The 24,279-nt window shown below is 39.8% G+C and overlaps 1 protein-coding gene across 1 annotated transcript; it reads right to left on the bottom strand.

Moving 5' to 3' along the window:
* Positions 1–739: 739 nt before the first annotated feature.
* Positions 740–24,279, bottom strand: LOC144979744 (uncharacterized). The gene is made up of 10 exons (XM_078926720.1): positions 24,143–24,279; positions 20,649–21,176; positions 19,156–19,956; positions 11,203–13,146; positions 10,090–10,134; positions 7,925–7,987; positions 6,329–6,391; positions 3,025–3,090; positions 1,662–2,237; positions 740–995 (listed from the first exon to the last, which is right to left on the bottom strand). Exons 2-10 carry the CDS (start codon positions 21,174–21,176, stop codon positions 852–854), a joined length of 4,230 nt encoding a protein of 1,409 aa, XP_078782846.1. The 5' UTR covers positions 24,143–24,279; the 3' UTR covers positions 740–851.

Genomic DNA, 24,279 nt, shown 5'->3' with positions numbered 1-24,279 from the left:
TCCTGCTGGATTTAGTCAGTCAAGGAATGATGTGGTAATTACATCTTATTATCGCCTGCTGTTGAAAGCGTCTTGTAAAAAAAAAAAAATAATAGACTAATGTTGAATTAAAATTATAATGAATAGATTATTAATACATTCAAACATTCATAACATTGTAAAATAGAATGATAAAAATTCAAATGAAAGGTTAAAAGTCTGCAATTTGTTTCCTTCATAAAGTACACATCAAACATAAAAATTGTCTACCTTGTTGGGTTTTATTATGAATCGTACTTTAAAAGTTATTATAAAAAAATATTAAGACGGCACATCTTATGCTTCACTCGCGAGGCTCTTATAAGTATAAAATTAGGTGGTATTACAGAATCACCTAAACTAATTTTGTGATATTGTACATATTGAGGTTAGATTGACGACAATTTAAGGCAACTGATACCAAAGCAATGCTGATACATGCACCACAATAATAAAAGGTTTGCTTTGTAATTTATTAATGAATTTGAATCGATTACGAAATCCGTTTTGTTGTGGTCACTTGGTTTATTGCTTGTAAGTTTCATTATCGAACCTTTATAAAGAGTATTGGGTGTAATATTGGATTATTATTATTATTATTATTATTATTATTATTATTATTATTATTATTATTATTATTATTATTATTTTATATTATTATTATTATTATTATTATTATTATTTATTATTATATATTATTATTATTATTATTTATTCATCCCTTTCATTACCTTCCTAAATATCGCTACCACTTTCGCAATTACCATAAATTTCACAATCGGAGTCGCCTTCATGGTCACCATCAATACCTTTACCATCACCTTTTCCATCACCTACCCTACACCATGACCTTCAAACACATCTACATCATCGCCTTCTGACTCGTCATCACCATCCTCATCATGCTGCAAGCTGGGTAAATTCTGGTGGTACAAATGGAAAACATCTCTCCTACACATCGGACATGTCCTGTGTGTCTGAAAAATAGAATTTTTAAAAAAGAAGAAAAGAATATTACAATATGAAAGTACGAATGTGTGTGTGTGTGTGTGTGTGTGTGTGTGTGTGTGTGTGTGTGTGTGTTTTGTGCATCTGTATGTCCCAGGTTTAAGGGTTTTTGCCAAGATGAGGTTCGTTTAAATCGATCGATATTTGAAGAACGATTTTTCTAGCCAAATTTTAAAGTTATACACGTTTTCCCGGTTAACTGATTAGAACTTGAAATTTTGTGTTCAGTGTCTACTTGATTCCTTCATATTGAGACGGCGGACCATCTCATCTCCCCTATTGATAACTTATATGTGCGGCTTTGTGTCCAGTGAGTATGACACTCGCCTTCGGATTGGACGGTCCTTGGTTCGAATCTCGATCTGAGCGGTTCATAAGTGAATCCTTAGAAAAGGCTCTTTAATCGCATTTTCTCACCGTCGTCAGGTGTAAAATGAGTACCTGGTTGTTAATAGCGTTGTCAGTCAGAAATTTAAAAAAAATGATATAGCCTAACAGGCGTAATGTCTCACCCTACTTGTTAAGCATTTCTGTTGGCTATGAACTCCTTGTAAAGCGCTTTGATCACGTCTAGTGGATATTGCGCTATATACATGCCTCAAGTTTAATGTATGACTCAACAATAATAAACTTACTCTTAACCATTCATCAATACAGTCTTTGTGCATGATATGTCCGCAATCCAGTTCTCGCACCGCTGCTCCATTTATTATAACCGACAGACAGATACAGCAATGCGGTATAGGGGCATTGCTTGAGTCCGGAGTCTGAACACGCGCAGGGAAATACCCATCGAGGCAGCATTGACAAACCCCTGCCGTCTCATATCCGTTGCCTTCATAGACCACAACTGGGTACAATTCTTGCATTTCATGTGGAAAATCAACTGCGTCTGGTGGATTGTCCTGAACATGTTGCGGGTTGTTCCCGGGATGTTGCGGATGGGCTCGGGGTTGCGGATGGACCCTATTGCGATGGGTAGGATCTTGATTGGGAAAAGTACGGCCTTGATTTTGAGGTCCACGTCTTTGATACCAAGGTTGGTGAGGTGATGGCTGGATATAGAATCCTGGTGGGGGGCGGATAAAGCTAGGCATGTGGAAGCGAGATGGTTGGTGATGATTTGGGGTACGAGGTTGGCGATCATAGGGGTTAGCTACGAGACTTAAAAATTCAACTACACCATTCCCACGTTCAACCATCCGTACTGCCTGAAATGAAAAATAAATAAATAAAACTCATTAAAAAGCACATCTACACTGATTATCGAAGTGACGCATTAGAGAAAAGACACTGACGTGTGATAGAAAATCATAAGGGCCAGACGAAGAAGAAAGAAAAATACAAGATAAAACCATCCCAAAAAGTCAGCCTGTTTGGACCGCCCTTGTTTTATACACACCTTATCAGATGGTATAGGACCCAACTCATAAGCAAATGGACTGGAATCTATCTCGGTTTCAGCAAAGATTTTTAAAAAAATCCCAGCTGTCCACCCAGCAGCCATTGGGTAGCTGGGTTGTCAGATCTGGCAGAAAGTACTTTAAGGTAAATCATTGTCTTATCTAAAAGCTAGCAAATGACCGATTCTGACCGCTTAATGAGCTCGTTAGCCTTGTGGTTGTGAAAAATTATTTGTCTCGCACTCTTTCATGCATGCCTCGTCTGATTTAAATACTAGACATGCTCAACGTGCTCTGCAAGGGGTCTCTCTACAGCAATACTACTTAACATATAGGATGATACATGACGCCTTTAAGGCGATACATATTATATTTTTTTTTTGGGAGAGACACCGGTGTTACCGACCAGGAACTCGTTCTACACCTGAGTACAGTGAGAGAATGTGAGTAAAGAGCATTTCCCAAATATTTAACTTTGCGCCGTCAGGAGCGGGACTCGAACCAGAATCCATATGTCCGAATGCGAGTTCCATACAACACAAGACCGTAAAACCACAAAAGAACAAGATAACCACGGTTGTTTGACTTTACTCACCGGCTGTTGCCTATGTCGTCCAAGAACATCACACCCATTAACTGACGCTGAAGGTGGATAAACGCACTGTGAGAAGAAAAGAATTATATTATATTAGTAGTGATCAAAAGTAATATTAAAATTAAATTTAATTCATTAAAATTTTGAAATGTTCCATATGGCAAGAACTATACATTAAAGCAATAAATTGATTTGCATATCGTGTTAAAGATAATTAAATTCTACGTATAATTACAAATATATTCCTTTATACATCAATTTAAGCAAAAAATGCGGGTTTGAATGTAGCCGCTATTTGGCAAAAGTAGAATTGAATACAAAATAATGCATTCACCATATCAAGATATCAAATAAATTTCACATTTCTTCAACTCCATTGTCCAACAAAATCAGCTTTCTGTTGCTGTCTATTAGATCTTTACCTTGCCCCGACACCAAGATATAGAAATCCTTCAAAATTTTATTTGTCAAGCTCTCTTAACACAGGCACAACTTTGCCATGCCAAAACTGAATAGTAAAGAGCGAACATCTGGAGGCTGGAGTCTGTGTAAACAGGGTAGCTAAGATTTTAAACATCTCTCAAATGTCCGTCTATTGCTAACACCACAAGCGGGTTTTGACTGGGTCAGTAAAAGATCTCCCAAGGCAAGGATGGCCATGCGTAAACCACTGTCCCCACTGTAGAAAATATTATTCTTCTCATGCACGAAGAAGGCCTATTCAAAATCGCAATGTTCAGGAATTTGGGTCGGGCAAAAGATAATATTAGTAGAGCTGCCTAATTGAAATTTAAAAAATTCTTAGTTTCCAAGGGGAAAAAAATCCATTTTAAATAGCATTAGAAATTAAAAAAAAATTGTCCTGAGCATGACCCAAAAATGGGCCTGAGTATGGGTTCCGAGGAACTAAACTTTCCTTTTCAATAAGATTTATCGAGTCAAGAGGTGAATGCATTTCTGTAGCTGGAGCCCAAAATTCGTATTTCTACGAATGTTTCGTAGTACGAGGCAAGTCTGCCTATTAGGCAACGCTAACTGCTAGAGGCAGATCTGCAAGACATCCGGATGATTGGCCGATGCTGATAGACCAGCACCGCATGAATCGTAAACAATGGGCTCACGGCCACATGGGATGGGGTCCAGAACAATGGTCACAGTCGACTGATGTTTGCTTTTGTTTTTAAGGGTTTTGAAGCGCTTCCAGCACATTTAGGTCATATCAGCGCCAGTAAAAAGTTTGAAATGGGACCGTATTAAGTTCTAGATTTACAACTAAAGCACCCATGAAAAGGTAAGACAAAGGGGAATTTGTTCATATAGTAAACAGATGTTTGATATTACCTAAAAGTCCCATCCAGACACAAAGCACAGGTCCCAACTAAGAGACACTCAAATGTTTACAAATCATATCTTATATGTAAACAAAACAATACAGTGCAAAACAGAGAGATGCTTTATAATTAAAATAATATCATCTCCCAAAACCATGATTATACATTCGACTGTTTCCCTCCCAGACAAAGACCCCGGCCAGGGTCAGGACAAAACTAAGTAATCTCGTTCTAAGACAAAGACAGAAAGCAATTGGAAAACAGGTATAGGTATATCGAAGACACAGCAAGTACCTCCTTGCCCACTATGGGAGGCCAGAAACCCCACCCAGACAGTCGACTGAACGCTCAACAATACAATAAGCGTTGCAACAATACGTCATTCCTTTATCAACAACCCTGGCAATAACATTTGCATTCTTGGCCCGCGAAAATGCCTCACCCAATAGGGCTTACACCACCCTGAGTTTCATTGGGACATTTGTTGAAACATTAAGGGCTATCCCACACCGGAGACTGACTCCGACAACCCGAAATTGCCGTGCTCTGCCGTCTTCCGGATAAAGACGTTGGGCACGGACAAATTACAAAGAATGAGAGAAGAGCCACTAGACCTACCCACACCATGTACCCGACGTGCTCTACCGTTTTGTTTTGTTTTTTTTTGTTTTTTTGTTGTTTTTTTTTAGCTTGATATGGGTTGGTCTAGCGGCTCTTCTCTTTATTTTTAGTATTTTGTCAGTCCTGAAATCTTTATCCAGATTACGTCAGAGGACGGCATTGCCGGGTTGTCGGAGTCAGTCTCCGGTGTGGGTTAGCCCTTAATGTTGCGAGCTCTGTCACCAGATATGAATCCCGTGGAACAGATGTGATCTCCAATTAAAACGACTCTTAAAAACCGGCCAATTCCAAGAGAAGAAACACTGAACTGGTGTGGCTATGTGGTCTTGTGGTATTGCAATCGCATTCGGATCGGAAGGTCCTGGGTTTCAGCCTCGCTCGGCGCATGGTTGAGTCCTTGGAAAAGACCCTTTAGTCACATTATCTCGTCGTGATCAGGTGTAAAATGAGTGCCTGGACTTTAACAACGTTGTTTCTGTTCGAAAAAAAAAATGTAATATCGCCTAACAGGCGTCATGTCAGGTCCTACATGTTAGATGTTGTTGGTGGCCAGGGGACCATTAGAAAGCGCTTTGATTACATTTAGTGGATATTGCGCTAAATAAAAAACTCAATTTTTTATATTAAAAAAAACAAAAAACGTTTTGCTATTATAACTGAACTTTGGACCAAGATAACTACAAAAATTGTTTACATTCTTACGAAGTCGACGGGGGTTAAGTAATGAATTTGCTCGGTATGAATGGGCCACATAAAATATTGATTAGCAAAACCATTTTTGCCAAGTTGCAATTTTCAAATTTTAAAAGTTTTTATTTAGTGTATAGCGTCTCGCCTGTCAGTAATATTTGAATCCTCTACTTTTCCTGTTTTTGATTATATATAATACTTATGGATTTATAATGTATGAAAAGAGGGTGACAAACCCCCCCCCAAAAATGTAACGTTATTTTTTATCACAACTTTATATGGCAGTCAAACTCCGTTATAACTATCAATATTAATGTCATTTTATCCACATTGCTATCTCAAATTAGACTGATATCGGTACGATAGAAAAGCATAACTCTTATGATTAATTTTTTTTATCGCCATTATCATAACCATCATTGTCATCACCATCATCAGCACTATTACTATCGCATCACCGCCATCATCACCACCAAAACAGCACAGTCATCATCATCATCATCACCATCACCATCACCATCATCATCATCACCATCATCATCATCATCTTCATCATCATCATCATCACCATCATCATCACCATCATCACCACCATCACCACACCCACCATCACCACCATCGTCACCATCACCAATTATCATGAGACAATACAATGGACTCGCCCCACTCGGGCCGTGATGTGATCTTCGATGAACCCGGGGCATAAAAAGAGGTATGATCGTATCCTGGTAGGAAAGTATGAAAAACACCCAGTTGTGATTAATGATCGTTAGGATAGACAACGTGCAGCAATAATAATAATCAGATATATAAATGTGTAGCTTTTCGCACGTATAGTAATTATTGTCACCCTCCCCAAGAAATCATCATATGAACTAAATCCAAATCTTATATTATTTAGCTTCTAAACAAGTCTGGCTTAAAACCGATTTCTTCTTCTTCTCCTTCTCCTTCTTCTCCTTCTCCTTCTTCTTCTTCTTCTTATCATTACTATGACTATAACTATTACGATTACGATTATTATGATTATTATGATTATGATTATGATTATGATTATTACTATTTTCATTACTATTACTATTACTATTACTATTACTATCATTATTACTATCATTATTACTATCATTATTACTATCATTATTACTATCATTATTATTATTATTATTATTATTATTATTATTATTATTATTATTATTATTATTATTATTATTATTATTATTATCATTATCATTATCATTATCATTATCATTATATTATCATTATTATTATTATTATTATTTTATTATTATAATCCTCATTACAATCAGTATTATTATCATCATTATTACCACTATTTTAATTACTTTTTTCGCCTATTACAAGAGCTGTAACCTATCAATAATTGCCTAATTGGACAATAAAGATTATTATTATTATTATTATTATTATTATTATTATTATTATTATTATTATTATTATTATTATTATTATTATTATTATTATTTTTATAATAAACTTGTCAACAGAACGCTATAAAACCCGTGGAACATGAGGAATAGGAACAAGAAAACACCCATCCATGCTTTACATTGTTTGACTTTTGTGACAAGACGAGACAATGTGCCGCTAAGCCACGGAGAAGGACATTACTTCCGAAAACGTAACTTTCACCGACCCATCATAGACATTATTCTTATACTGCATATTTTACTACAGATATTAATGAAAAACAGGAACACAAGAATAACACTCAAGGAAAGACATACGATGTTTCGGGGCTCTGCCAATGCTGGGGCAGGTTGGACATTTCTCTTTATGGAAGAAATACAATTCATCCTTTTTAGTTATCATCATCATCATCATCATCATCATCATCGTCGTCGTCGTCGTAATTATCGTTATCGAGTTTATCATCGTCATTCTCGTCATCGTCGATATTGTTATCGTCGTCCTTGTCATCGTCATCATTATCATATTCAACGTCGTCGTTATCGTTACCACCATCATACATCATAATAACCGTCGTCTACGTCACATCAATCTTCATCGTTATCATAATCTCTATAATCTCCACTTCCATCCCCACCACCATCACCAATTCGATCGCCACCACCATCATCGCGACCACAATCACCGTAATTTTTATCATCACCATCACGATCACCATCATCACCATCACCATCACCATCACCATCACCATCATCATCATCATCATCATCATCATCATCATCATCATCATCATCACCAATTATCATGAACCAACAATACAATGGACTCACCCTGCTCGGGCCGTAATGTGATCTTCGATGAACACGAGGTATAGAAACAGGCAGTATCATAGCCTGGTAATAAAGTATGAAAACACCCATTTGTGATTAATGATCATTAGGATACACAACGTGTAACAATACACATGTCAACAGAATACTATAATCCTTGAGGAAAACGAGGCATAGGAACAGATAGGAACATAATATTATAGATAGTTCAAAGATGACGTCACTCAGGTCTTTGTTATTGTTTTTTTTTGCCATCCGCGTTTACGAGTAATGCTCACTGAACAGTATTAACCCGACTATAAACGTTCATGGAAACACACAGATTTGTGTGTTGGTCCGTTATACTTCCGGACGGCAATGTTATGAGATTCTTAGCCAAGCGCATACTATATATAGATAGTTCGAAGATGACGTCACTCAGGTCTTTGTTAATGTTTTTTGCCATCCGCGTTTACGAGTAATGCTCACTGAACAGTATTAACCCGACTATAAACGTTCATGGAAACACACAGATTTGTGTGTTGGTCCTTTATACTTCCGGACGGCAATGTTATGAGCTTCTTAGCCAAGCGCATACTATATATAGATAGTTCGAAGATGACGTCACTCAGGTCTTTGTTATTGTTTTTTGCCATCCGCGTTTATGAGTAATGCTCACTGAACTGTATTAACCCGACTATAAACGTTCATGGATACAGTTTTGTGTGTTGGTCCGTTATACTTCCGGATGGCAATGTTATGAGCTTCTTAGTCAGGCGCACAATATCTATAGCCTGATAGGAAAGTATGAAAAAAAAACCATCCAGTTGCTTATATTTGTCAACTAGAGGCTTTACCACATATCGAGTGAAATACACAATTTGCATAGAGTTGTTTTATTCTATACTACGGTCCTGTCACATTTTGAACAACGTATTCTGGGTTTAAAATGACGTGTACATATGCAGGCCAAACATTCGGACCCACTTATGAGCCTTGTTTGATACTATTATAATGGACAATATTGTGCATCATTTTTTAAAGATTTCCGTTACAACAATGAGCCCATAAGGAATTGGGTTATCTGACCTTCAAATAAGTGCACGTCGCTACGGTCCTTTATATTTTGAACAACGTACTCGGGAAAAATATGTTTACAAGAATTAATATTTTCAATTTCGTGGAAACGTTTAGCTAATCTTCAACGTTTTTAATCACTATTTTAAAAAAAAACTAGCGTTGTCTGTACCGTTCTGGAAATTTGTGTTTCATAGGTTTAAATCTACATAATATTTATTCGATCTACAAAGAATGTAATTTATCTAAAAATGTGACCCATCTTCTCAAAGGGCTATATGTTGGGATGAACAGGGTGATATAAATGTAATTTATTATTAAACTTATAGTTAATTTTTATTCTTCTATGACGGAAAATAAATACCGTTTCTTGCCACGGAAATGGCTCGAAGATCCCAACTCGAATCATTTTAGGTATATTTTCACGTCTTGGGTTCCGATTCATCCCGGCACAATGCCGTATTGAGTCGTGTGTTTTTTTTTTTTTTTGTTTGTTTGTTGCTTTAGGTCTCTTCCAACACATTGAGGTTATATGAGAGACCGCTGAAACAAAAAAACAAGCAATCTAACAAAAATAGTACAAATGTAAATCAATATCATAACCTAAAGATATCATAAGCTAAATTATAAATAACCAAGAACAAACAGGCAGAAGATTTACAGAAAAAAAAATATCCCCTGTCAAAAATATAATCACAAACCAAAGAAGCAGGATAGGCTAGTAAAGAGAAGAAGAAACGACATCACTATCGGATCGTAAACCCATGCGAACATACTAGGTATATGATTCAAGGGTGATGCTCCCATCCAACCACCCGCGAGTCGTGTGTTAAAATACAGATTTGATTTTTATACACACTTTTATAGATCTTTACTTATTCACAGCCGCCGAGGCGAGTGGGACATTGTGTGCAACGTCGGGGACTAAACCTTTCGCGGTCACTACTGTCAACGATCCGGCCACTGACCACGATTGGCATCGCTCAACTTTGGCGACAGGACAAGACACCGTACCGCCGAGTGATTGAGTCGCCATAGACATTAGTCTCTCAAACTACTATAGAAACACAGAAACAAGAACAGTATTATTGACACAAGGAAAGACTTACCCCGTTTTGGTGCTCTGCAAATGCTGGGACAAGTTGGTCATTTCTCTGAATGGAAGAAATACAACACATCATATTTTAGTCATCATCATCATCATCATCATCATCATCATCATCATCATCATCATCATCATCATACTTACCGTTATCATCGGTCATCATCGTCCTCATCGTCGTCATCGTCATTATCATCACCGCTATCATCACATTCTCAATACCATAGCATTATCCTATATCACCTCACCATCGCCACCACAACCACCGTCATTACACCAACATCACAACATTTCTTCATCATCATAACCACCACTTTACACACGCACACACACAAAAGTAATTAAGAATAAAATTCATAAGTTAAGTATAAGATCAAAATACAAATAAGCAAAACTATGCCGTGGCAAAAATCTCTTAGAATGTTTTTGTGAAAGGCTCGCATTCCAAAATTGCTTTTAACCTGTTGAGACCGCGTTAGAAAAGGATTATTACTCGTGTACAATCTAAGAAAATGGAGTCTGAGATGCACATTCCTCCCACCAAATCCAGCCAAACATCAGTAACACACTCTATAGTCACCTGGAACAACTACAAAAGACGTCTAACTTCTACGTCATGGCACGAGACCGAAGGGCTAGAGCTCAGGTGGTCGCTGGTTCGGATAAGTAAGTAAGTAAGTGCTAGTTGGGTGTGAAGTTTTGGTGAAAATCATGAGAATGAATGGTAAGGAAAGAGTTAACTAACACACAAAGACAGAGCAACCAAGAAAAGGAAAATAGGTATAAGAATGGAAGACACTGAAGGCAGAAGACCCCATCCAGATTTTAACCTTAGTGGCGTGTTGGGATATAATATTGATATAAATTCATGAGGTATGCAAAGGTGTTGCTAGTTTGGAAATATATTAACAATACTACAATTTTAGAACAATAATTTCACTCATTTGCAGCCAGAGATAGTAGAATTTTTAAAAATAGTGTTTAAGGCCTTTTATTATTTTTTTCGGATCTATGCTGGACTCTTTGCAAGCATTGGTTTTAATTGAACACACGAGGATGGATGTAGCAAGACAGCAATAAGAAGACAAAAGAGATAAAAGTAAAAACAAACCCAACTCACCCTGGCTTCATGTCGCAGTCTATTTGATTCCTGTCTCAGCAACCGCAATTTCCGATAAAGCTCATCTTCGAACCTCTTACACAATTCCTCCTTCATCTTTTTTAACTCCCTCACTCTTGTATCATGAGAAGCGTTGTTTCTGGCTAGCGACTGTTTCATATCGCCAAGCATCCGTTGAGCATCGCTAAATTGCAGCAGTGTCCATTCCAGTAACATGGGTCGTAATACTTCTGGAGAGCGTACACAATTAAGGAACAAAGAGGGGTTAAGGTCAACAAAACTATCCGGGTTAGCCGAGGGACGATTTCTACGGTTCCGATGTAAACGTTGTCGGTTTCCTTGCAATTCTTCGCGTTCGTTTAAATCTCGATTACTCTCTCTTCTTCTCGACTCCATTTCTCTTCTAACTGCTTGGTCCAATCGTTGCCTTTCCCGTTGCTGTCCCTGCAGGCCTTGGTTCAAATGCTCATCTCCTAGATTTCGTTCTTGTTCTGTTCTGCGCCGTTGTTGCGGAGATAGATATTGGCGCCTATCCTCCTCGTAAATCCGTGCCTTCAGTTGTTCTAAAACTTGCCGAGCTCTATTCAGAGGCAGCTGGGATGGATCATCGCTAAAAGATTGCTGTTCCTCATCTTGTGACGGTCGAGATAGAGCTTGATTAGACCTTTGTTCTTTCTCATTCTGTTCCTGTTGACACGTTTCACAATGGCATAGTTGCTCTTCCTCATTTTGTGGCTGTTGACACCTTTGCTCTTCCTCATTTTGTGGCTGTTGACACCTTTGCTCTTCCTCATTATGTGGCTGTTGACACCTTTGCTCTTCCTCATTATGTGGCTGTTGACAAGTTCCACACTGATACCTTTGCTCTTCCTCATTTTGTGACTGTTGACACCTTTGCTCTTCCTCATTTTGTGGCTGTTGACACCTTTTCTCTTCATCATTTTGTGGCTGTTGACATATTTCACAATGACACCTTTGCTCTTCCTCATTTTGTGGCTGTTGACACCTTTTCTCTTCATCATTTTGTGGCTGTTGACACGTTTCACACTGACACCTTTGCTCTTCCTCACTTTGCGGCTGTTGACACCTTTGCTCTTCCTCATTTTGTGGCTGTTGACATACTTCACAATGACACAATTGCTCTTCCTCATTTTGTGACTGTTGACACATTTGCTCTTCGTCATTTTGTGGCCGTTGACACGTTTCACACTGACACTTTTGCTCTTCCTCACTTTGCGGCTGTTGACACATTTGCTCTTCCTCATTTTGTGGCTGTTGACACGTTTCACAATGACACCATTGCTCTTCCTCACTTTGCGGCTGTTGACACATTTGCTCTTCCTCATTATGTGGCCGTTGACACGTTTCACACTGACACCTTTGCTCTTCCTCACTTTGCGGCTGTTGACACATTTGTTCTTCCTCATTTTGTGGATGTTGACATATTTCACAATGACACCATTGCTCTTCCTCACTTTGCGGCTGTTGACACATTTGCTCTTCCTCATTTTGTGGCTGTTGACACTTTTGCTTTTCCTCATTATGTGGCTGTTGACACTTTTGCTCTTTCTTATCACGTAGTGGTTGTCTCAATCTATTCCGCTGTTCACTTTTTGAATGTTTGTGTAGAAATTCTAGTTGAACTGGTTGCAGCTTTGTCGATTTCTTCTGCCGCTTCCGCGATAATTTCTGTCGCGGATGCGTTTGATGCGATTCCTGGGATTCCACAAGTGGGGATTCTTGCTGATGTTGCGCTTTATTTTCAGTCACAAGTTCGTGTTGTAGTGAATGCGTCTGAAGTGATTTTTGATCAGAATGTGATACTCGTGTTGAATTTTTCTTATTTTGGTTTGACTTTTGCCACTGTGGAGTTCGGTGCGATATCTCTTTGTTTTCCCTTTGATCAGTTCTTCCTTTTTCTTGATTTTGTGGTTGTCGTTCTCCCTGTTGATAGGATAAAAAATATGATGATGATGAAGATGATTATGATGATAATAATGATAATGATGAAGAAGATGGTGATGATGGTGGTGATTGTCACGATAGTGGTGTTCGTGATGATGGTGGTTTAGAGAAGATGGTGATGTTGAAGCTGAATGTATTATTGAAAGACGAAGACAAAGACGAAGATGATGATGATGATGATGATGATGATGATGATGATGATGATGATGATTGTGAGATTTACTGATGAGGCTAAATGCTCTACAAAAAAAAAAAGCCAAGAGCATCAAATTTCTCTGGTAGAGCAACACACATTTGTGACCTTTCAAGCCAGTGGGGTATTTTGACGAGCAAACCATGTGCCAAAAAGTGATTTAATAAACGATAATTACTGACCTTAGTAAAACAAAGTTAATCCAGCCTTCATAATTGTTGACAAGAATAATAATGTTAATAATAATAATAATAATAATAATAATAATAATAATAATAATAATAATAATAATAATAATAATAATAATAATAATAATAATAATAATAATAATAATAATAATAATAATAATAAAAATAATAATAATAATAAAAATAATAAAAATAATAATAATAATAATAATAATAATGATAATAATGATAATAATGATAATAATAATGATGATAATAATAGGTAGGTAGGCATCCTTCCGTCTCGAGAGAAGATGGTTTGCGCCCTGTATGACTTTAGTCTCATCAGTCTTGTTGAGAGCAACGACGGGTGTGACTCAGCAGACCAATCCTTGCATGGCAGTCTCTACCGCAGTTGTTGCACACATAGTTTGACTGTGCGTTTGGTATTTGGATCTGCTGCCTCTCTTTCCTCCTTGCTCTCCTCTCCTTAAACTTCGTCTTTCTCCTCTCCTCACCTCTCTTCACTCCCTCCATCACCGCATATCTCCAGCCGCTGCGGTCGTCAGCAAGCGACTCCCAGGTGTTTGAGTCGATGCCTGTCAATTTCATGTCTCGTTTGCAGACATCCTAGAAGCGCAGAGCTGGACGGCCAGTTGGTCGCCGTCCAGAAGCTAGTTCACCGTACATGATGTCTTTGGGTATGCGTCCATTGTCCATCCTGTGTACGTGACCAAGCCATCGCAAACGTCGCTGGCAGAGCATGAGATGCATACTAAGGGAGTTAGCTCTTTCTAGCACTGCATTGTTAGTGAGTCTGTCCTGCCACCTGATGCCGAGAATTCGTCGTAGACAGCGAATGTGGAAGTTTTCCAGGCGGTTCTCCTGTCTGGCATATGTTGTCCAGGATTCACTGCCATACAGTAGGCTACTGAGTACACATGCCTGGTATACTCTGAGTTTGGTGTTCAAAGTGAGTTGGTTGTTGGTCCACACTCTCTTGCTCAGTTGTGCCATGACAGCGGCAGCTTTGGCGATGCGCTTGTCTAATTCTGCATCAAGTGAGAGGTTGCTGGTGATGGTTGTGCCCAGGTATGTGAAGTGATCAGTGACTTCTAGCTCCTCGTTGTCAATGTAAATTGCTGGTATAGAGGGGACATCCTGACACATTACATTTGTTTTCTTGATGCTGATCGTCAGCCCGAATTCCCTGCATGCGTGGGAAAACCTGTCCATCAGCCGCTGAAGGTCTTCCTCGGTATGCGCGCATAGAGCTGCATCATCTGCAAATAGCATTTCCCTTATGAGGACTGTGCGGACCTTGGTCTTTGCTCTCAGCCGTGCCAGATTGAACAGCTTCCCATCACTTCTGGTGTGTAAGTGGACTCCTTCTGGGGACTCTTTGAATGCGAACTTCAGCAGTAAGGAGAAAAATATACCAAACAAAGTCGGTGCGAGGACACAGCCTTGTTTCACGCCGCTGCACATGGGGAAGGGTTCAGAGGCTCCACCGTCGTAGCTAATGGTGCCCTTCATGTCGTCGTGGAAGGAGGCAATGATGCTAAGCTGCTGAGGAGGACAGCCAATCTTCTTTAGCAGCTGGAAAAGGCCCTTCCTGCTAACAAGGTCAAATGCCTTTGTCAGGTCAATAAATGCAATGTAGAGGGGCATCTGCTGTTCTCTGCATTTCTCCTGAAGTTGACGTACTGAGAAGATCATGTCCACTGTCGACCTCTTGGCTCTGAAGCCACACTGCGACTCTGGGTAGATACGTTCGGCGAGGACTTGCAGTCGAGCGAGGACTTGCAGTCGAGCGAGGACAACGCGCGCAAAGACTTTACCCACAATGCTCAGTAGAGAGATTCCCCTATAGTTATTACAGTCGCTACGGTCTCCCTTGTTTTTGTAGAGGGTGATAATCTTGGCATCACGCATATCCTGGGGTACCTTGCCTTCTCTCCAGCAAAGACACAGGAGTTTATGTAGTGGTTCCAAGAGGGCTGGCTTTCCACATTTGATGATTTCGGGTGGAATGCTGTCGTCACCGGGTGCTCTGCCACAGGCCAGAGCATCGATTGCTTTGCTGAGCTCCTCCATGATTGGTTCTGCGTCTAGTTCTTCCAGTACTGGCAGTTCTTCAATTGCGTCTAACGCTTTTTGGGTGACAGTGTTTTCTCTGGCGTAGAGTTCCAAGTAGTGCTCTACCCATCTACCCATCTGCTTGTCCTTGTCAGTGATGGCTTCCCCTGTCTTGGATTTAATAGGTGCAGTTTTCTTTGTAGATTTGCCTGTCGCCTGTTTGATGCCCTCATACATGGCCCTTATGTTGCCACTTTCAGACGCTTGCTGGATGTTGTCCGATAACTGAAGCCAGTAGTCATTGGCGCAGCGTCGTGCTGTTTGCTGTGCTTTGCTGCGTGCAGCTCGCAGCGCCTGCAGGTTCCTTTGACTCGGTTTATGTTTATAGCTGACAAGTGCGCTGCGCTTGGCATCAATGACTGGCTCCATCTCAGTAATTCTGGCTTCAAACCAATCATTGCTCTTGCGCTCCTTTTTGCCGTATGTCAGAACTGCAGTGCTGTAAATGGCGTTTCTAAGAGAGTTCCAGCTGTCCTGTGCGTTTTGTTCTGCTTCTCTATGAGCTGTGTTGAGAATCTTCTCAAGTTGCTCGTTGAACTCTATATTCTTTTCCCGGTAAGTTGCCTTGCTGATGTTGATCCTGGGCTGGCCCTTTCTCTTTGAGTGATGAAGTTTCTTTGGTGTCAGTTTCACCCTTGTGGCAACCAAAGAGTGATCAGTGTCGCAATCAGCGCTTTGATAGGACGTGGTGTTACAAACATTGTTAAGAGAATCGCGCTTAGTAATGATCATGTCCAGCTGATGCCAGTGTTTTGACCTTGGATGTCTCCATGACACCGTGTGACATGCCTTGTTCTGAAAATAGGTGTTCGTCACGCATAGTTTGCGATAGCAGCAGAGTTCAAGAAGCCTCTGACCATTTTCATTCATCTTTCCTATGCCGTGGTGCCCCAAAACGGTTGGCCATGATTCTTTGTCAGCACCAACTCGCGCGTTGAAGTCGCCAAGAAGGTAGATGTGCTCCACTTCTGGGATATTGTTGACAATGGCGTCTAATGACTCATAGAATTGGTCCTTTACTTCAACCGAAGCTTGCAGTGTTGGGGCGTAGACGCAAACAAGGTTCACCGAGCCCTGCATGGATGACAGGCGCAGTTTAAATTCTGTGCCGTCTGTTGGCAGTTCGATCATAGGAAGCAATGTATGGCGTACTGCAAATCCAACACCGTGCTCCCTCACGTCTTCTGTGCCTTTTTCTTGCCAGAAGAATGTAAAGTGTTTCTCCTTCAGGGATCCCCTCTCTGGGAGTCGCGTTTCCTGCAAGGCTGCTATGTCGATGTTCAATCTGTTAAGTTCACGATCAATTACTGCTGTTTTTCGAGCATCGTCCATGGCCTGAAGGTCATCTGTCAGTCCTGAGCGCATAGTTCTTACATTCCAGCTTGCTAATCGAAGAGCTGGGGACTTCGTGTTCTTTTTCATTTGCTTGCCTGGTACACAGTTTAACGATCCACTTGTCAAGCTTGCAAGCTCTAAGCTCCAGGCACCCTCTGAAGCAGGCAGATCGTGGCGGGTCAACACCTTTCTGGCTGGGGGCTGCCCAGCTTGGGGCGGGCGGTAGCTGACCAGTAGGATTACGATGATCCCTCCCACCGTCGAAGACAACCCGTAGCGTCCAACTCTACGCCAATCGAGCAAGGACTTATCACTCGTAGACTGCTGTCTTCCGTGTTGTTACTCTTCACCGGTGAAGGTGAGACTGGAGTGTCCTCTCCAGGGCGCGGCCTGGGCAGAGTATGTGGAGATCCTGGGCTGCCCAGTAACCAGAACCTCCCCCTCTTCCTCCCTGGTGTGGTCCAAAGGATCGCACAGCGATACGTTTGGCATCAGTTTGGATGCAGATTTCTGTCAGGTTTACTCCTTAGCCTTTCCTCCTCCCGAAGGTATCCACAAGGCAGTGGAGCCATACATCGATGGCTAGGGAGAGTATGAGTTATAGGGGTAGATTAAGAAAAGTAAGGACATACAGAAGACACCACACTACAGAATGAGTGTGAGGTGGGTGAGTGAGGAGCAGAGCGTGTACCACTCACCGGTGGGTTCTGACTCCTGCACCTTAAGAGGAAGGGGTCCCACCTACTCCCTAACCCGGTTATACCGCCGGGGACTCGGTCGCGCCCATAACAAACTCAGTAGAAACAGGGAACACCACTGGAAGGTGCTGTTATGGACACAATAATGCATGAGAGGCCATATGCAATAATCTCTGTCAAAGACAGGATTACGCGGCGATCAATGCACCTGGAAATGAGAGGTGTTGGGTTCGAAATGCACATCAATTTCCTTTCAGCAAGCGGGACGTCCGGCCCAGACCTTGCAGCTCCCCAATAATATACTATTATTTTTTGGTATATTTTCTATAGCAGAATCCAAACTTTAGCCTCTATTTTCTCAAAACTAACTTATGACGCAAGTAATTTTAGCACAACTCTTCAATAAATTTGTATATGAAACCATATCCTTTAAGTTAGTAGAACTATAACACCTTCTCAACTTAGTAATCTGTAAAAAAAATTGAGCTTTTATATACCGCAATGCCCACTAAATGTGATCAAAGAGCTTGACAAGGGGTCATTATCAACAACAACACGAAACATGTAGAACGAGACATGACGCCTGTTAGGCGAAATAACATTTTTTTCCCAACAGAGACAACGTTGTTAATGGCTAGGTACTCGTTTTAACCGAAGTACAATGAGAGAATGTGAGTAAAGAGCCTTTTCCAAGGACTCAATAATGCGATGAGAGAGGTTCGAGCCCGGGACCTTCCGATCCGAAAGCAAGTGACATACAACAAGACCACATGGCGCACAACCCTAGAGATGGTTTACAGTTATATCCATAGTGGATCATCGTGTCAATCAGCGTTATTTCGTGGTTATTCCGATGCCGAAAATTGATGCTATAGTAAAAAAAAAATACAAATAAAGATCAAGATAATTTAATGTTTTATTGAAGATAATAAACATAATTATTTTGACGATGTAGACAAATTTTACTTGCTAAAAATGCCAACCAATATGACGTTCTACACATGATTAAGATTTTACAAACATATGCCCCCCCCCTCCCCTCCCACCCCATTCAAAAATCAGACAGTCACTCTGCCCTATTATCACATGTGATCTTCATTTGTTAAAAAATTAACATTATTCCAAAAGTGGATTTTAAGCTGGAAATCAAATTTATGAAATCCCCAAAATCTCGGTGAAAGGTTTTCGATTTTGATTTGATTGTTGCTTTTTTTTTAGGTTTCTGGCTGAATTAAGATATCAAGCATATCTTTAATATACAATTCAGATTGCAATGATATCTATGTGCAGTTTTGGCAACCAGACGGGATTAAGAGCTTGATCTACCGGTAAAGAGCAATTTTTTTGTTGCGTTGGTTTGAGAATATGTTCAATGCAACTATGAACAGCATTTTGGATTATCAGACAAGCAACTAAGAACACATCGAGTTATATAAAAAAAAACAATAGACATTACCTTTTTGCGTGATCTCTTATTCCTCCGGCCTTTCTTCACATCGTGTCTCCTACTGACTTGATCAAGAATGTTATTGTTGACAATGTCACTTGAGGTCAGAGGCCGATTGCCACAACCATCGGCACAATAACCATCATAACTCCTGTCACAATAATCACTTTGGGCACCGTCGCCATTACCAACCCGACGATCATTTCTGTCGACACAACCACTAGCACAGCAACCACCACAACTACCGTCACAAATAACACTTTGGGCATCGTCGCCATTACCAACCCGAAGATCACTGCTGTCGCCACAACCACCAGCACAATAACCACCACAACTACCGTCACAAACAACACTTCGGGCACCGTCGCCATTACCAACCCGAAGATCACTGCTGTCGCCACAACCACCAGTACAATAACCACCACAACTACCGTCACATACAACACTTCGGGCACCGTCGCCATTACCAACCCGAAGATCACTGCTGTCGCCACAACCACCAGTACAATAACCACCACAACTACCGTCACAAACAACACTTCGGGCACCGTCATCAACCCAACGACCACTGCAGACACTACAATCACAATAACTTCTATCCCATACACTCCCGTGGACGACGTCTGCTTTATCAACCTGACCACGGCCACCTGAACCATCACAACTACCACTACAACCACTGTCACCAACACGTCTTCCCTCGACACTGCCAGCCTCGTCTACATCATGTGGATTTTGGTCAGGTTTCTCTTTCTTGCTTTCTCTTTGATCATCTCCTCCTATTCCTTGACATTGTGGTTGCCGTTCTTCCTATTTTTAAGATGGAAAAAAATGGGAGGTATACGATGATCATGATGACGATGATGACGATGATGATGACGATGATGATGACGATAATGATGATGATGATCATGATGATCATGGTGACGATGATCACGATGATGATCATGATAATGATGATGATGATGATGATGATGATGATGATCATGATGATGATGATGATGATGATGATGATGATCATGATCATGATCATGATGATGACTACGATGAAGATTAAGATGAAGATGTTCCCCTTCCCCTCCCACCCCATACAAAAATCAGAAAGTAACTCTGCTCTTTTATCTCATGTGATCTTCATTTATTAAAAAATTAACATTATTTAAAAAGTGGATTATACGCTGGAAATCGAATTTATGAAATCACCGAAATCTAAGGGAACGGTTTTCGGTTTATTTTTTAAAAATAAATTATCTTAGCTGTTTATTTATGATGTATATAGAATTTAATCATTTCACTAATGTGTCAACCAGAATGCAGTGATATCTTTGTTCAGTTCAAATAACCAGACGAGAATAAGGGCTTGATTTAACAGTATGGTTAATGAACAATAATTTGTATTGGTTTGAAAATATTTCGTAAAATAACAATGAGACCAAAAGAAGCTGGGTTATCAAACCAGCAACTGAAAACACGTCTAGTGATATAAAAACAATAGGCATTACCTTCTTGCGTGATGTTTTACTCCTCCGGTCGTTCTCCACATCGTGTCTCCTACTGTCTTGATTAGGAATGTTGTTGTTGACAATGTCACTTGAGGTCGGAGACCTATTGCCACAACCACCAGCACAATAACCACCACATTTACCGTCACAAACAACACTTCGGGCACCGTCGCCATTAGCAACCCGACGACCATTGCTGTCGCCACAACCTCCGGCACAAACAACAATTCGGGCACCGTCGCCATTAGCAACCCGACGACCATTGGTGTCGCCACAACCTCCGACACAAACACTTTGGGCACCGTTTCCATTACCAACCCGACGATCATTGCTGTCACCACAACTAACAGCACAATAACCACCACAACTACCGTCACAAACAACACTTTGGGCACCGTCGCCATTACCAATCCGACGGCCATTGCCACCACCACCACCACCACCACCACCAAGTCCTCCCTCGCCTGTATCAGCCTCGTCTACACCATGTTCATCTTGTGTCGATGGTTTTGAGGGCGATGATGACATCTGGAACAAATGAAGATACAAACAAGCAAACAAAGATTCAGCTTTTATATAATGCAATATCTTCTCAAATCGATTTATTAGAGGTGTAAAGCAAACAATGGACTTAACATGGAATACGATACATGACACCTGTGTGGTGCCAGTACATTTTTCTTTTTTCGACAGGGACAACCCTGTTACCGAACGGGTACTAATTTTGAACCCAGTGCGATGAGAAGATGTTCGGAAAAAGCATGTTCTATAACTCGAATTAAATGAATTAAGATAGAAAATGAATAATAACCTATGAAGTCACAACCCCTTGATTAACCCCCTCCCCCCCAAATAGACAACAAAAAAAAAGAATAAAATAAAACAAGCAAAACACGCTTAAAAGACATACAGGATATCGAAAAAGTCTTTTAGATTGTTGAAAAGTTGTGTAACTGTAATCAAAGGTGTGGGTAGTTTATTTTATAGTATTTAAAATGACACTGTGGATTAAATAACTTAAAGAGCTGATACCCACCATGATCTTCAAAGAATGATCAACAGAAATAGCTCCTTATTTTTTGCAATATTTTCCAACAGTTACTTGGCACAGGCCGTGTGCCCAAAGACTGGAAGCATGCATTAGTCGCTGACGTATAAAAAAAAGGGAAACGAGATTTTTCCTTGAACTATGACCAGTGTCGCTGACGTCTGTCACATGTAAAGTACTCGAGCACATTGTTTCACTCAATAATGGAGCACTACGAAAGACATACTGTGCTAGTCGATTATCAACATGGTTTCCGGAAACATAGATCTTGTGAAAGCCAGCTCGTAAACACCATAGAAGAAATATGAAAGGCATTAAACAGCAGAAAACAAATAGATCTACTTGTCTCGGATTTTACGAAGGCATTTGATTCTGTGCCCCTTAGACAACTCCTCAGAAAACTGGAACACCATAGAATATATTTTGATAGTATTGACATAGGCGACTCAAATTTGAAGATAGAAATCTTGACTCATTCATTGATTCTGATGCAGAATCGCATAACAAAAACCTGCCAATCTTGCTCGTCTCACTTAAGAAATATTGGTAGAGTTTGACATCTTAATGAGAGCACAACACGAATGATTGCTCATGATTTGGTAACCAGCAGGTACTGTTGGTCATTTCTTTAAGGTGTGCCGGCCAAAATGATACGTTTGCAAAATATTCAAAACAGAGCCGCAAAACTGATTTTAAAAATTCCAATGGCCCTACAAAAGAAATTCTATATTATAATCTCCATTGGTTGCGAGTTTCAGGTAGTGAAAGGATTGTTTTTTAAAACTTGTAATATTGTTCATAAATGCACGAATAATCAAGCTCCAGTGTACCTCGTGGATTTATGTCAAAATTATAATCCAACACGGCCACTAAGATCGGCTGAAGACCCTCTCTTAATCGTCCCAAGAACCAGATTATCCCCAAGTCTTTTTCTGTAATTCGCTCCATCTTGTGGAATGCGCTCTCCCCAGATGTAAAACTTATTAGGGATAGTCTTTCAAAACACACCTTAAGACAGAACTTTTTTCCCGAGCTTACGAATAGTTTCGCTCTCAGAATACGCCTTAAATCTTATTTTAATTTTAAGTTTATTTCATTCCAGTTTTTGATCTTCAGTTCAGAAGGACAATTTCCACCGTATAACTGAACTTGTAATTAATCAATTCAAATGTATTTCGTTAGAATATGTTAGTGAGTAATATTGGTGTAAATATGTGTGTGTATGTTCGTGTATGAGTGTAAATGTATCTGTGTGTGAGTTTGTGTGCATGTGTATTTGTTTCTTCATATGTGTACTCAAAATTGTCAATGAATGAATGTTTTAATGGCAATTAATATTGTAAAGCGCCGCTGAGTACTTATGTGAAAGTTGAGCGCTATATAAATAACTTATTATTATTATTATTATTATTATTATTATTATTATATTATTATTATTATTATATTATTAATTAATTAATTAATTAGTTAATTGATTAATTAATTAATTAATTAATTAATTTAAAACATCGATCCATAGTCCTCCGAAAAGACCAATGATGAAGAAAACAACTCAAAACAGAAGGCACAAAAGCTATTTCATAAGACTTGCTCTGCGATAGAACACAGGAAGTAGTCCTGCTTGGACATAGAAGTGAGAAATGCAACGTTTTATCGGAGCTACGTCAAGGAACTGTCCTTAGACCGCTCTGCTTTAAAATATTCATTAACGACTTAGGAAGAAACATATCAACTCTTACCAAGCTCAAACTGTTCGCCGATGAGAGCCACATAAGTTCCGAGTCATAGAAACCCAGAACGACGCAGAAATATTACATAATAATCTTGACTCGTTTCTATCATAGTCACAAACATGGCAGATGAAATTCCACCTGTTAGGCGATATATATAACCTTTTTTTCCGGACAGCGTCAACGCTGCTAACGGCCAGGTACTCATTTTACACCTGAATAAGGTGAGAGAATGCGAGTATATAGAGCCTTTTTCCAAGGTTTTAACTATCCGCTGAGCGAGAGTCGAACCCAGGACCTTCCGATCCGAAATCGAGTGCCATACCACAATACCACATTCAATTAATTTTTTTTAGATAAAATAAAAAGTTTGTGAAGTGAGACATATTTATAAATTGTGTAGCAATCTTCCGGGAGAAATTCCATATGCAGGTGTCTCTTCCATTACTATTTGTAAGTAAAATTCATTTTTCTATGATATACATATCTTAATGAGATTGTACTACCGCAAATTCGGGGACCGAAATAATTTTGGGGGTTTGGGAGGGGAGAGACTTAAAAAAAAAAAAGTTTCCCCCCTCCCAAACCCCCCAAATATTTTTTTTTACGTTTCCCCCCTCCCAAAACCCCAAAATTATTTGGGTCCCCGAGTTTGCGGTAGTACCTACCAATGAGATTAGTCAATTAATCTTAATTTTGTCAATACAAATTCTTACCTTAAAAGTTAAAATCCCAATCAAGGTGAACGGAGCCGTCCGTTAAAAGTTAAAACCTGAAATAAAATGAATGAATTTACACGCTAAAAACATCTACCCATGATCTGATTTTAGCACAGTGTATTGGATGTTGTGAT

The sequence above is a fragment of the Berghia stephanieae genome, chromosome 9, assembly GCF_034508935.2.
Source record: "Berghia stephanieae isolate SIO BIC M18660-M18661 chromosome 9, UCSD_Bste_1.3, whole genome shotgun sequence".
Lineage (NCBI taxonomy): Eukaryota > Metazoa > Mollusca > Gastropoda > Nudibranchia > Aeolidiidae > Berghia > Berghia stephanieae.
This window is presented reverse-complemented; position numbering and strand designations above follow the sequence as displayed.

Coding starts and splice junctions, on each gene's coding strand:
- LOC144979744 (XM_078926720.1), bottom strand. CDS start 21,176: ATGTCATCATCGCCCTCAAAACCATCGACACAAGATGAACATGGTGTA. Junction 10,135..11,202: donor GACTGCGACATGAAGCCAGG/GTGAGTTGGGTT, acceptor TCTTCCATTCAG/AGAAATGACCAACTTGTCCC. Junction 7,988..10,089: donor TTGCAGAGCACCAAAACGGG/GTAAGTCTTTCC, acceptor CTTTATTACCAG/GCTATGATACTGCCTGTTTC.